Below are 15,006 nucleotides of genomic sequence, written 5' to 3'. Positions count from 1 at the left end.
TAGGAAGGCGAACTCTTAGACAGTTACAGTCATTTTATATCAGACATTGTAATGTGCATTCCTACATGTTCAATTTGGATCTTTTTAAATACCTTCCACGCCTCTACTTCACTTGCTCAAGCTTTCCTCCTCTACCTTCCTTAACCTGTGGAATACGATTATAACACCTGTTTCATTGTCCATACCTACTCATAATATCACCTAATAGTGTATCTGTTTAATAATGATGTATCTAGTTTTTTCTTCACAATACTGAGGTAAAATCCTCCTGAGTACTCTACCTGATGCTCATGAATTTGAAGGTTTTCCCACTCTGGATGGGGAGAGCATTAACTATTCTCAGCCCTCAGGTAGTTTCCTCACTGACCAGTCCACACCCGAGGAGTCAAGCGGAACCCTCTGCAAATCTCTGGAGCACTCTGCGTGGGTGGTGTGTGTGTGTGTGTGTGTGTGTGTGTGCGCGCGCGCGCCTAGCTCTAGGCTCCCACCTGCACCTCCCCAACTCTGGGAGACAACCAAGATCTGCCTGTCCTGCAATGCAGCCTGGAAATGCTCTCTAGGCGTGAAGCTGGGCACTCAGAGGGCTCAGCTCATTTATCCCCCTCTCCTGGGGATCAGTGTCCTGTGCTGCTAGTGCCCAGTATCTGAAACCACTGGGGCATGTATTTCATCTACTTTTTTGGTTGTGTCAGGTGAGAGGGTAAATCTGGTCCCTGTGACATCACCTTAGCATGAGCAGAACACATACACACACCCAGAAATCTGAAAACTTGTAAGAATCTTTCATTCCTATATTTCCAGGCTCCTGAAGATGCTTCTTCTTTAGGAACTCAAGCAGAGTGACAGCAGGGCCAGGATGCCAAGAGATCAGGGTCTCAGCCTCAACCCCTCTGAGCCTCAAGTCTCATCTCCACTTCTCAAGGTCATTGTGAAGATCACATGAGATGAGATATATTCTCTGAACTCACCTTGTTCATTGCAGGGAATGAGCTTAAATGACTTATTACTTAATAGCATAAAATGCCTACTTAAAACTTTTACCTAAGAAGGAGGAACCAATACTCTGACAATGGGGGGGGGCGGTTGTTTGTTTGTTTTCTGGCAAAATTAGAAAAAAAATTTTAAGCTAGGGAGCTCCCTGGTGGTCTAGTGGTTGGGATTCAGTGCTTTCACTGGAGTGGCCCGGGTTCAATCCCTGCTCGGAGAACTGAGATCCTCCCACAAGCAGTGCGGCATGGCAAAAAAAAAAAAAAAAAAAAAAAAATTAAGCTAAAAGATAATCATTCCACCTACATTTTGGTCCCTATAGGTGGTCAGAGGTTTTCAGTGTAATGGAAAAGTCAAGAGCACAGGTCTGAATATAAATGCTGACTCTGATACATACCTGCTGTGTGACCCTGAGCAGGTGACTAAACCTCTCTGAGAAAAAAACTGGGTATCTGTGAGGATTAGGTGGGATAATGCATTCAAAGGGCTCATTAAGGGACGGCCACATTGCCTGTCTGGAAAGGGAACTCTTATTCTTCAGCCACTGGGAAAATCCTTCCACTCTGACATTTCAGCTAAAAATACCATTTCATGTTCATCATGTGACCAAGAGGCTCCTCTAGCTCTTCCCTCTTTCAGTGCACATGGCTGGTTGGATGACTGTAAAATGAGGAAGAACAGAGTCTGCGCAGAACGGCCCCACCAGCTCGCGGCACCTAGGGAGGGACGTTGCTGATGCACTAGCACTGTGCGTGCTCAGACTGCCCGGTCCAGTCCCTATGGGTGTGGGCACCATGCTCAGGCAAACCCAGGCAGCCTGGTACTGTTTGCTTACATGCCCTGGGGCTGCAGACTCTGGAGTGAGGTCCCTATTTACACAGCCAGTCTCCATGGCAACAGCAAAGTTCAGAGGCAAGACATTCCTTAAGCCGGGCACAAATTTTTTTTTTTTTTTTTTTTTTTTTTTGGCAGTACACAGGCCTCTCACTGTTGTGGCCTCTCCCGTTGCGGAGCACAGGCTCCGGACGCGCAGGCTCAGCGGCCACGGCTCACGGGCCCAGCCGCTCCGCAGCATGTGGGATCTTCCCGGACCGGGGCACGAACCCGTGTCCCCTGCATCGGCAGGCGGACTCTCAACCACTGCGCCACCAGGGAAGCCCAAGGCCAAATCTTTAATAGAAAAGCCAAGAAGAAAATACGAGACCAAAATACACAAATATTTTGGACAAACATACCTAAAATATTCCCCTGCTGTCATCCAAGGGCCCCACTGTGTTTTCAACAGTTATAAAATAAATATGTAATGTTCTCCCAGTAGTTTCCCCTGCTTCCTAACTGGTTCCTACATCCAAACTCCACACAGAAAGCCCAAGCGATACGTTGAAAATGTAAATAAGATCATACTCATTACCCTTCAGCAAACCTCCATCCTACTAGGAATGAAATCCAAAGCTTGCATCGTGGCTCACAAAGCCATGCATGTTGTGGCTTTGCTAGTCTCATCTCCATCCCCCACCCCAGCCCTCTGGCCTCTTCGATCTTCCTCCAATACCGATCTTTCTCCAACACCGAGGTGTACTCCTGCTTCAGGGCCTTTGCACTTGCTGTTCTCTCTGCCAAGAATATTCTTTCCCCCCAGAAAGCTGCATGGCTCATTCTTTCACTTTATTTAGGTCTCTGCTCAATTGTCACCTTATCATCACCTCAAACGTTCCCCCACCCTCAGTAACCATCCTCTTACTCTGCTTTAGTTTTCTTCATGGGCTATGACAGTTTCCTCCTTAGATTACAGCACTTCAGAGTACCTGATCTATTACATATTTCTTCATGTATTTGTTTGTTTTGACTCTCTCTCGAGGATGTAACATTCAAGAAAACAACAACTTTGTTTGAAACATAGATGAGAGCTCCCAGGCCAGCCTGCCAGGCTTTACTGCCATGTTCAAATAGATGAGGCACAAAGTGATGAGGCCTGAACCAGGCTGCTGGCTGTGGCCACAAGTAAGAAGCACATGGCACAAACAGTGGAAAGAAAGAGAAGTAAGATTTGGCAACAGATTGGAGAGGATGTAAAAGGGAGAAGATCCACAGAGACCTGAGGTTTTGAGCTCAGTGGTCTGGAGCTGTGCTCTCCATTGTGATGGCCACCGGCCACACGTGGTGAGGGAGCACTTGAAATATGGCTGGTCTAGACAGAGATGTGCTGTTAATATGAAATACTAAGTCTTTGAAATCCGGTGTGTAAGAAAAAAATGCATGTAAAATCTCTCAGTGATTCTTAAAATATTGATTAACATAGTATAATATTATCATTTCTATGTGTAAATAAAACATATTATTAAAATTCATTTCATCTGTTTCTTTTTGTTTTATAACATGGCTACTAGAAAATTTTTAATTACATATGCAGCCTGCACTATATTTCTTTCGGAGAGGGCTAGTCTACAATATAAACAGTGGTACCACTTGCAGAAAGAGGAGAGGAAAGAAGAGAAAGAACTATTATTAGTAACAGATAGAAGGCTACAGTGAGGCTTAATCACCCGCTTCCCCAGAACTTTGAAATCTGGTAAATAAAACTGCCCTCTGGAAGTTGGGGTGGGGCATAGAAAATCATAATTGCTTCAAAGCTGAGATGTACAGCATAACCTTAAAAAGCTAGAATGGTTTTTCGATGCAAGAGAGTAGGGCCAGAACCTACCAGAATGTATGTATATAGCTTAAGGAAAAAAATGCATCGGTCACAAGGGGCATTGGTCAGCAATGAAACATGGAAGAAAGGATCTCATGAAAGGTGACATGGGCAGCAGCTATCAAAGCCTGTGCAGGCTCTTAGTCTGACGCCATTAAGCAGAAGACCCCAAGGCCCGAGATGACCATCTAATTTACTGTCCAAATCAAGCCACTGTTGACAGCAAAAGCGACATCATAAATCATTGTGCTGGGACAACAAACCGGAACCACCCAAAGCAAATCAGAGCATATGGCCACCGTATCTCAACTAATTCATTCTAATTTACTGCTCTCATTGCAGCCTTCTGATCACACCAAATGTACCTGAGACTAAGACATACATTTTAAAATAAATTCACATTAGTAAAACCTGAGATGCTTCTTACAATTGATGTGGGCATTTAATATCAGGCTTCTCCCCCGCCCCACCGCCCGCCCCAAACATGTTACTAATTTAATAGTACATCTTACAGTCAATGACATCTTACAATCAAAGATAGAGAGTAATTTGGCTTCCCATGTGAAATGACATGAAGGAAAACAGACATTTCTCCAAAGAAGACATACAGATGGCTAAAAAGCACATGAAAAGATGTTCAACGTCGCTAATTATGAGACAAATGCAAGTCAAAACTACAATGAGGTACCACCTCATACCAGTCTGAATGGCCATCATCAAAGAGTCTACAAACAATAAATGCTGGAGAGGGTGTGGAGAAAAGGGAACCCTCCTACACTGTTGGTGGGAATGTACAATAAATTGGTGCAGCCACTGTGGAAACCAGTATGGAGGTTCCTCAGAAAACTAAAAATGGAGCTACCGTATGATCCAGCAATCCCACTCTTGGGCATATACCCAGAGAAAACCATAATTCGAAAAGGTACATACACCCCAATGTTCACTGCAGCACTATTTACAATAGCCAAGACATGGAAGCAACCTAAACGGCCATCGACAGAGGAGTAGATAAAGGAGATGTGGTGCATATACACAATGGAATATTACTCAGCCATTAAAAAGAACGAAATAATGCCATTTGCAGCAACATGGACGCACCTAGAGATTATCATACTAAATGAAGTCGGACAGAGAAAGACAAATATCATATGATATCACTTCTATGTGGCATCTAAAAAAATAATACAAATGAACTTATTCACAAAACAGAAACAGACTCACAGACTTGATAGAAAACTTATGGTTACCAAAGGGGAAAGGTGGGGGGGGAGGGATAAATTAGGAGGTTGGGATTAACATATACACACTACTATATATAAAATAATCAACAAGGACCTACTGTATAGCACAGGGAACTCTACTCAGTACTCTGTAATAAACTATATGTGAAAAGAATCTGAAAAAGAATAGATACATGTATATGTATAACTAAATCATTTTGCTGTACACCTGAACCTAACACAATACTGTAAATCAACTATACTCCAATATAAAATAAAAAATTTTTTTAAATTCATTTTAAAAAGAATTAATCAGAGAGTAGGAATGCCCTCCCCAACCAGACAATTTATTGCCATTGGAAAATAAGAAGTATTATGGTTTTGAGAATTGTTCTCTTGTGAGTTTAGTTAGTTTGAATTGATAACCTAAGACTGCGTTCCAAGTCTAAGGCCAAAGTCTAGATCAAAGACTGGGGTGAATTTACTGAGGTCATTCTGTCCCATGGGAACCTCAGCTTTACCCAGGGGACAACTCTGTGTGCCACCGTTGGGCACCACCGTGACTCTTCCCCATCTGAAACTGGCAGGGGCAGTAAGAGTAGGAATCTGGTTTGGATCTGTTGGGTCTAAAAAACCAGCGAGATGTTAAAATGGAAGCAGGGCTGGAAAGAGAACTTGAATGAGACATACATGGGTTATACATAATCAGAAGAAGAAATGATTTTGTTTGTGTCCAATAAAGCTACAGTTTGGATAAATCATCAGTGCCTGTACCTAGTTAACAAAGAAACTGCAGGAGCATAAAAAGGTTTCACTGTTAAGTGCCAAATTGGCTAGACTAGTGGTGGCTTAGCATTTGCAACCTCTTATGAATACAGCAGTCATTGGGAAAGTGCACTGTGATTGACTAGCCACGTCTGATATTGGCTCATAAGGGGTGGAGGAGGGCACAGAATTAAAGCACAACTCTATTGGAAATATTATAATATGTTATTAAAGATATGTTCCTTCAACAAAACAGACAATAGTAAGACAATATGTAATATGAGAAAAACAATTGAAATCAACTTACTTATTTTGTCCAATTGTCTCAAAATCTTTCACAACAATCCCAAGGGACGATGAGAAGTCCAGTGGTATACCCCTCAAGTCGAACTCCAAAATCTGTCCACAGGTAGGTTATGAAAACAAAGAGGCTGTTAAAAGGATCCAGGAATATAATAAGATGCACCGATACTAAATAGCAGGTCATCTCCACCAATGACAATCTTTTGAAGTACTCAGTTCTATAGTTAGACAAAAGCGCTCAAATTCTGAACCTGGAGGCTGCTGAGGCTCCTGGGAAAGCAAACCAGACTCCTAGCTTCCCGTTTTCTAGACTCTGTGGCTTTGGACAAGTCACCAAATCCGTCTCATAGGCAGAGAACTAGACTTAATGCCTACCACAACTGTAGCACAAATAGAATAAAATATGCATGTGAAAACGCTTTCTTCAATGGTTATTTTTAAATTATTTGCTTTTCTTAATCATATTTTCGAAGAAAGTGGTAAATAATCTAAGAAAACATTTTCTGAAATGCATCAGCCCCTTATTTTAAGTCCCACCATGGTCAGTGCTGTAGTCAGCTGAGTCTCTCATCTTAAGGCAGTAAATTGCTTTCTAATGGCAAATGTTAAAAAAAAAAAAAAGATTAACTTAGTATCACTGATGTCTTTGATTATGTAATAAATTAATTAAATAAAGCAGTGCATGATGATGGTCTGATGCTCCTTATAATGGGTTTGGAATGGATGGAGAAGGAGTCTCACAGCTCATATTAAAACATACCCACAAATCCACATGGGTTTGGGTTGGCATTTCATTTAGGTTTGGTTTCAGTTATAAAGCTGCAGTTGGGAAGTTTACTTGATAAATACATATGCACTATGAGAAAAAAAATGCATTGGAAACAAAATGGGGTAAGATGGATGACGCCCTCGGGAAAACACGCCTACTCATGTGACCATATACCTCTCTGCCATCAGCCACATGGATTGAGCTCAAATATAAAGAAGCGTGTTGGGACTTCCCTGGTGACACAGTGGTTAAGAATGCGCCTGCCAATGCAGGGGACACGGGTTCAAGCCCTGGTCCGGGAAGATCCCACATGCCACGGAGCAACTAAGCCCATGCGCCTCAACTACTGAGCCTGCGTTCTACAGCCCGAGAGCCACAACTACTGAGCCCACACGCCTATAGCCCGTGCTCCAGCAACAAGAGAAGGCTGCGCACCGCAAGGATGAGTAGCCCTCCACCCCCGCCACAATTAGAGAAAGCCCACGTGCAGCAACGAAGACCCAACACAGCCAAGAATAAATAAATAAACTAATTTAAAAAATAAAGAGGCATGTTATCACTAAATGCACACATACATGTACTTTTTATTTATTTTAGTCTTGGAGCTCTGTGTGAGGTGCTAGGAACCCAGTTTCCAGAGGGACCAACCAGACAGCCTCTGGCTCTCATGGAGCTGGCAGTCCAGCTGGCTGTGCTCTGGGTTCCAGTGAAATTGCAGAGAAGTGGAATTCCCTCTCAACCTGCATGAAACCAGCAGGGCATTTCAGATAGGCATTAAGAAGCTTTTAGTCTTGGCCTCATCCAGTGAGAACGAGTAGTCTTTATTTTATAGGGATACTGAAACTCGTTGGGAGGGGAAGGGGAGAAGGGATTTGCAGTTGGTGGAAGTAAGCCGTCACAACCTGGTGACTTAGCAAAATAACAAAGACATTTATCACTGCACTTATCCAGAACGGTTTGACCTGGTTTTTAGAAAAACAATAGGGCAGATGATCAACTTTTCAAAAATTAGTCAGCGTAGGAAAATCCTACTCAGTGGAAAGAATTAAAAATTTCACATATCTGTAAATCTATTAAACACTGAAACAATTTATAAAATAGATACAAAGTCATTAGTGGAGGGGGAGGTCTATATATCAATTCAATACAATATTACATAGTCAATAAAAATATTTTTTAATGGAATTATAGGGGTATATGTTCAGGAATATAATAGTAGGAAAAAATAGGATAGGAAACTGTATTCACTGTATGATACTAACTGGCTAATTCTAAGATATCCTATTTTATTAAATGTATTCATTCAATAAATATTTGTTGATACCTCCAAGATGTTAACAGTAGTTGCTTCTGGATAGTAGGACCAAAAGTAATTTTTGTAAGCTAATCTGAAGTTTTCAAAATTTCTACATTAAGTATATATTACTTTTATCAACATAGAAAACAATAAATGACACTCTTCCAGATACACAAAGTATCATGTCTTACCATTTCGATTAGTCACATGCAGATATGTTTTTTAATTACAGAGCTTGCTCTCTGGGACTCCAGAGGTGATCTAAGCCCACCCCTCGCTCTACAGATGTGCCCCAATTTGCAGCATAACTGGACAAGGTTACACAACAAGCGCATGGCTGCACCAGGCTAGAACCCCACCCTCCTTAACCCATCCAGGCTCCACTTGCCACACCAATACTGCACAGGAGATGTCACTGTGCAGTAGTGTCCTTAAGCTGCTCTGCTGTCTCTGTGGCCACAGAGGGAGGTGGAGGGGGTAGGGGTGCAATGCAGAGATTCTCCTTCCAAATGTAAGAGTTAAACCTCTGACCAAAGATGGGACAATCAGAGGTAGCTTATCCAGTGAAACAAAATTGAAAAATAACGAAGTTACCTCATTCCACACTGGGTTGAGTTCATTATCGACTTTCTTTGTTTTCTTTTTCTCATCTGCAAATTAAAAATAAGAGATATCAATTAGAAATATCTACAGAGCCTGTACCATTCATCTGTTCATTCAAAGAACCTTTCCCTGAGGGCAAACGGTGTGCCCACATTTTACCTTCATCTGACTAGGGTGAGGGCTACCCGAACGAGTTTTCCAAACTGAACAGCATTTTTGGCCTAAAAACATTTTTCCCCATCCCCAGACCGACAAAGAGCTGAGGGATGGGAGACTCAAAATCACAGAAATGCTGTGATCCCCTGTCTCTCCCTCAGCAAATCCTGCAGACCAAAGTCACCCAGGGCCTGTGCATCTCCCCAGCTTGCTGCAGAAAGAAGCCAACAAAGGTAACCTTTGACCCACAGGTATCCCATTTTATAAATGAGGATACTGAGACTCAAAGGAGTTGAGGAATGTGTCTGACCTCATATGCAGCAGTGGTGCCCTGACATAAACCTGGAATTTCAGCTCTGAAGCCCATGCTGCCTTTGCACGTGATAAGACCCCAACACAGCTTAAAGATTATGCTGGATTCCCTCTCACAGCCCTAATACAAGGTAATTCGTGGATGAACACTTTCTAGGACCAGCAGAGCATTGGGCATTTCCTTTACTCCTGGCTCATTGTTTCTGAAGACACAAGGTCTTCTTTCTCTGCATCTGAGACTGGACAGTACACCTACCCAGATGAGTAAATGTTTATCTAGCTAGTGCTTAAAGCTTCCTTGGAGCAAAGTCCAAAGAGCAGGGGCTTCTACTGAATCCCTGAGTCCCCAGACACTTAACAAAATAAAAGCTAAGTTTCAGTACAAAAGGCTTTGTAAACCTTAGCTCACCTGTTTTCAGGGGGAAAAAAAAGTTTTTCTTCCTGTGTGTCTCTTCTACTATCACACAGAATACTCACAACACTCTGACACCAGATGTATTGGGCGGGGCATGTTCCCCCAACCAAGCAATTTTCTGCAACATCACCTGGGTGTTCTACAATTTAACTCAATCCTGACACTGTCTACCTGGAGTTAGCATCAGATCCCAGGGGTTAAGGGCTCGGTCCCACAAGACTGCCCCCACCCCCAGACACCAACAGCAAGTCCAGGTTGTCACCTGGGCTTCTAACCAATTGGCAATAAATCTGAGGTTCCTATGACCCCATCCTTGGGTTCAATTAATTTGCTAGAGCAGCTCACAGAACTCAGGAAAACTGTTACTTACATTTACCAGTTTATTATAGGACTGATAAACGATATAGATGAACAGCCAGCTGAACAGATACATGGGGTGAGGTCTGAGAGGGTCCCCAGCACCATGGTTCTGTCACCATGGAGGTGGGGGTGCGTTGCCCTCCTGGTACATGGATGTGTTCACCCACCTGGAAGGTCTCTGAACCCCATACTTCTGGGATTTTTATGGAGGCTTCATCACGTAGCCATGATTAATTATTAACTCCATTTCCAGCCCTTCTCCCCACTCTAGAGAAGTGGAGCTGGGGCTGAAAATCCCCAGCTTCTAATCATGGCTTCGTCTTTCTGGTGACCAGCCCCCATCCAGGGGCCCACCCAGAGTGTCTTCATTGAACAAAAAATACTCCTAGTACTCTTATCCCTTAGGAAGTTACAAGGGTTTTAGGAGCTCTGTGCCAGGAAAAATGAGCGAGGGCGTGGGGTTGGGGGGAAGACACAGACCAACATATATTTTTTCTATTATCTCACATCACCTAATCTCCTTCAAACCCTAGGAGGTATGTATAATCATTTTCATCCCCCTTTCACAGCTAAGGAAACTGAGAAGTCAAGTAACGAATTCAACATCACCGAGTTAGTAAGTGGGGCAGAGCTAGGTTTTGGACCCAGGCAGTCTCACGTTGATGGCCAAGCTTTGAACCACTCCTCAGCTTCCCCTCTACTGCTGTGGAACGGAGGAGGTAGTGGGTTTCGTTCAGCTGAATGTCACGTTGCTAAGGCTCCCAGCACACGGCCAGCTGTGGGACTAGCCACCTCATTCTTCCACGACCTCAGCATAGCAAAGCTATGAGTCACCACCCTCACTCTGCTAGGCATTAACTCCTCCACTTGAGTGGGCTCCCATCGCCCAACTGGCTTCCCTTTTTAAACTTCGGAAGGACTTGACTCATCAGCTCATGCCTGGACCTATCCTGACTCTGACTGTAGTCTTTCTATGCAGCCTCCAGAGCCCCTCACTGGATCAGATTCTGATGTCACCTAGAGGTGGTCCTCATTTCCCCTCTCACACTTCCGTATTGACCCCACTCACTCTTCCCCTCGTCTGACAGAAACCTCTCAATCTTCCTCTCTGGTACAGCACCAGAAAGTGTGGGAGAAAAAGAGAAGCCCTGCAAAGGATGTTGAAATCGATGGAACTGGTCAAAATGGCTTCTATCCACAGCTGTAGCTGCTCCCTCTAAATAATGATCTACAGGTGTCAGGTTGTGCATTCTACTGCAGTGACTATAAATCCTTACAATAAACCCACAAGGTAAACATTCTCATCCTCATTTTATAGACAAGGTGGTTAACTGAGAAAAGCTGGTTAACTTGTCTAAGGTCACACAGCTAATAAAGAAACAGAGCCAGAATCTGTACCTACGTCTCCCTGGCTCCACAACCTGAGTGTGTGTTTGCTACCACACCAATGCCTCACTAGAAGCTGTCAGAAATGTTGAATAAAGAAGATGCATAGGGACTTCCCTGGTGGTGCAGTGGTTAAGAATCCACCTGCCAATGCATGGGATGGGGGTTCGAGCCCTGGTCCGGGAAGACCCCAGATGCCGCGGAGCAACTAAGCCTGTGCACCACAACTACTGAGCCCGTGTGCCACAACTACTGAAGCCCGCACGCCTAGAGCCCGTGTTCCCCAAGAGAAGCCACCACAATGAGAAGCCCTAGCACCGCAACAAAGAGTAGCCCCTACTCAATGCAACTAGAGAAAGCCGGCGTGCAGCAAGGAAGACCCAACGCAGCCAAAAATAAATGAATTTTTTAAAAATGTGCACACATTACATTTTATTGCCTTTTCTCACATGTCAGCCAAAAAAAAGTACATAAATTCTTGTCTTATCAGCAGCCACAATGTCACACATTTATTCAATTATTCCACATCTTTTTTTAAAAAAGGCCTCAGTTGCAGGCACTAAACGTCAGATTAAACTACAGGAAACTCTTTCCCCTTCTCCACCTCCCCCAGCTCCCACCTCTGAAGTTATGAAGAGAACTGTTTCTGTCTACAGTAAGGAATTAAATAGTTTCAACCCAGAACATAACAATTGATTCAAATGCAGAATACACTCTGGACCATGATTCAAGGCATTCTTTGAGACATTTCCTGTTTTTTGATTAGCTACACTGGCTTCCCTCTCAGTTCTGTGAAGGTCACCATGGCAGTAATTAACTCGCTTGCCAACCTCCCAATAACATTTCCTAAGAACTGAACAAGCACTCCTCGCCAAGCCACCATGCCCTCGTGCACAGAACCATTTCCTTTGCTGTTCACCTACAGTGTGAACTCTTATTGAAATAGTGAGAGAAACACCATGACTCCTAAGACCGGATTGGTACATCTGTGCTGAGAGGACCAGGGTGAATGTTAATCCTACGTCAACTTGGCTAGTCTATGGTGCCAGTTGTTTGGTCCAACAGTAGCCTAGATGTTGCTGCGAAGGTATTTTATAGATGTGACTAACATTTGCAATCAACCGTCTTTAAGTAAAGCAGATTACTCTCTATAAGGTGGGTGGGCCTCATCCAAACAGCTGAAGGCCTTAAGAGGAATAACAGGTTTCCTAGAGAAGAAAGAATTCTGCCTCAAGACTGTATCAGAAGATCCTGCCCAAGTTTCCAGCCTGCTTGCCTGCCCTTTAGATTTCAGTCTCAAGACTACATCAACTCTTACCTGAATTTCCAGCCTACTTGTCTGCTGTTGGGCTGCACCCTGCAGGCCTACAAGGCCTGTACTTGCCCAGCTTCAAAACCAAAGAAAGAGCCCGGAGTAAGCAACAGAGACATCAATGGTTTAATAGAGAGGGGGAGCTTACACCTCTGAAGCAAGGTCCTGGAGCGACACCCCCACCACGTGCTGCAGACGGCAGGCAGGACGTAGCAGCAGTCTTCAGTCCCGGGAAGAAGGGGAGGTTACCACTTATAAAGGAATTGATGTCAGATGTGCTCATTAGTTACCAGGGAAACCAGCAGAGGGGCATGTCCTTCACGGCCCCTTTGATAAGAACAATCACCAGCTGGGGCTTGGGGCAAGTAAGTAGGAAGGTGAGTCAGGTGAGTAAGATACAGGTAAAGCAGGCACTGGTCGGGCAGGGGATGTAGAGAGCAAGAGAACAGCCATCTTGAGTGGCCTGACCATATACCTGCCCCAGAAATTTCAGTCTTGCCAGCCCCTACAATTGCATGAGCCCTCTCCCCCTCTCTGTCTCTGTTTCTCTCCATTTATATGTACATATATACTACTGGTTCCAGAGAAACGGAACCAACTGGTAATACCAGGTGCCCATGGAAGTAAGAACATCTACGAGGGTAACACGTTTTACATACTCCCAAATACATACACACCATCTCACTGATCCTAAGAATCCTGCAAGGAGAAGACAGGTATTGGTCCAGCTCTTCTCACTGGACTTGCAAATCAGGGAACTCTCCATTTCCCTGAGCTGTTACCTCAGGGAGACATAAGGCTCAACCACCAAGCTCAGAGTCCCTCTTGTGTGAACTGGTGAATTTAGACTAGATGATCTCTAAGTTCTCCTCCAGGTCCAATACGAAGTGTCCCCAAGTCCTGACCGGTTAGATTGCTGCGTCTTACTGAAATGGCCCCAGGAGAAACGGGGGTGCTACTTACAAAGCTTTCTTAAGTAACTCAGCTCTTTGGTACGCAAGGTAGATCAGCCATGCATCTAAACTTGACCTCCCACTCAGAAATACTTCTGCATCTTCTCTGGGTCCTGGATTATGCCCCCTTTGTTTTGAGAAACATTCACAGACATATACAAAGGCATCCACTATCTGGCTTAAAATTTCACAGAGCCCCCTGAAGCCCTTCCACACATGGCTAACAGTTATTAAGTGCTCTGACCTAGTCACTGTTCCCAGCGCTTCCCATGACTGTCTCACTTAATCTTCACACCAACCCTAAGAGGTAAATTCTATTATGATCATCTCCAGTTACAGAGGAAGAACCCAAGACACAGAGAGGGTAAGCAACTTATCAGGAGTCACACAGCAAGTGAGTGGTAGAGCAAGGATTGAAACTCTAGAAGATACAGACACAGAGCAATTTCCAAAATTGGAGGATTAAGACCAGAGAGTGACTTCTTAAAGGCTGGGACTGCATTATTAACATTGTTATCCCCCTCAGAGTCATTTCTCCATGATTTGAATGAAATGGACTTGATAAGCTCATAAGTATTATGACTAAAGTTGCTTCAATGATTAAGAAAATGAATACAAAGTGCTCAGCATAGGGCCCAGCATGTCGTAAGCACTAAACCAGCAGGAGCTAGTACATCAATATTATTTCTTCTTACGGCACCTGAGCAGCACCCAGTGTGGACTCCAGGAGGTTTCCCAGGCTGTGGAGCCCTCTCTGGAGAGCAGGGCCCCAGTGACTAAAGGAAGTGCCCAGGGGCCTGGGCACAGCCCTGGTGGAGCAATTCTGCCACGTGGCTCCATTCCAGGCCTCTGAGGCTCGCCAGAGGCAGCTGGCATGTGGGTAGTGCCTGCTCCTCCCTGGCAGCGAGCCTGGCAGCTACCAGCATCTAGAAGAACGTCCACAAGAACCAGGAAGCAGGAAAGGCTCCAGGAAGGGCCAGCAGGACACTACTCCGCCCTCAGGTTTTAGAGGGACTCATGAAGACAGGTGGCCCATCCAGGTCAACCTGGCTGAAGGAGTATCTCTATTTGCTTCCCAACCGGCTGCAGTAATGCTCCAGGAGATGTTGCCAAACCGGTTCTAAGAGAAAGGCATTTTGGCCAAATGGCAACTGGGACACAAAGCGAGGCTGTTTTGTAAATTTCTGCAACAGTCACTGACGTTGCTGATTAAAGGAACGCCCAGACAAAAAGGCAGGCTGGGTTACCGCTCAGCGTTCTGTTCCCAGTGCCCCAGTGGCCTCTGGAGCCGCCCCTTCAGGCACACACACTCTTGAATCAAAACCAAATCCTCAGGGGAGCTGCGGTGAAGCCCAGTCAATCTGAACAACCCATACAGCATCTACTTCCTAAAAGCTGACCCTGGGGTGTGGTCACGTTCCAGCCCTGCCAACTGCCTGGGCTGCAGATGAAAGGAGCCCAGGTCGGGCAGGCACC

General features: G+C 44.5%; 1 protein-coding gene across 4 annotated transcripts in view; it reads right to left on the bottom strand.

Moving 5' to 3' along the window:
* The window catches only part of MYOF (myoferlin), a 155,128-nt gene that overhangs the window by 127,140 nt on the left and 12,982 nt on the right, over nt 1-15,006 (bottom strand). For all 4 annotated transcript variants that reach the window (XM_067709978.1, XM_067709980.1, XM_067709979.1 and 1 more), the window contains exons 2-3: nt 8,628-8,683; nt 5,972-6,063 (exon numbers count right to left, since the gene is read on the bottom strand). In XM_067709978.1, the coding sequence (XP_067566079.1) occupies nt 5,972-6,063; nt 8,628-8,683 (148 nt within the window). The remainder of the gene's footprint in view (nt 1-5,971; nt 6,064-8,627; nt 8,684-15,006) is intronic.

This window comes from Pseudorca crassidens, chromosome 16, assembly GCF_039906515.1.
Source record: "Pseudorca crassidens isolate mPseCra1 chromosome 16, mPseCra1.hap1, whole genome shotgun sequence".
Taxonomy (NCBI): domain Eukaryota; kingdom Metazoa; phylum Chordata; class Mammalia; order Artiodactyla; family Delphinidae; genus Pseudorca; species Pseudorca crassidens.
Note: the sequence above shows the minus strand (reverse complement) of the source record. Positions and strands in the feature narration are given on the sequence as shown.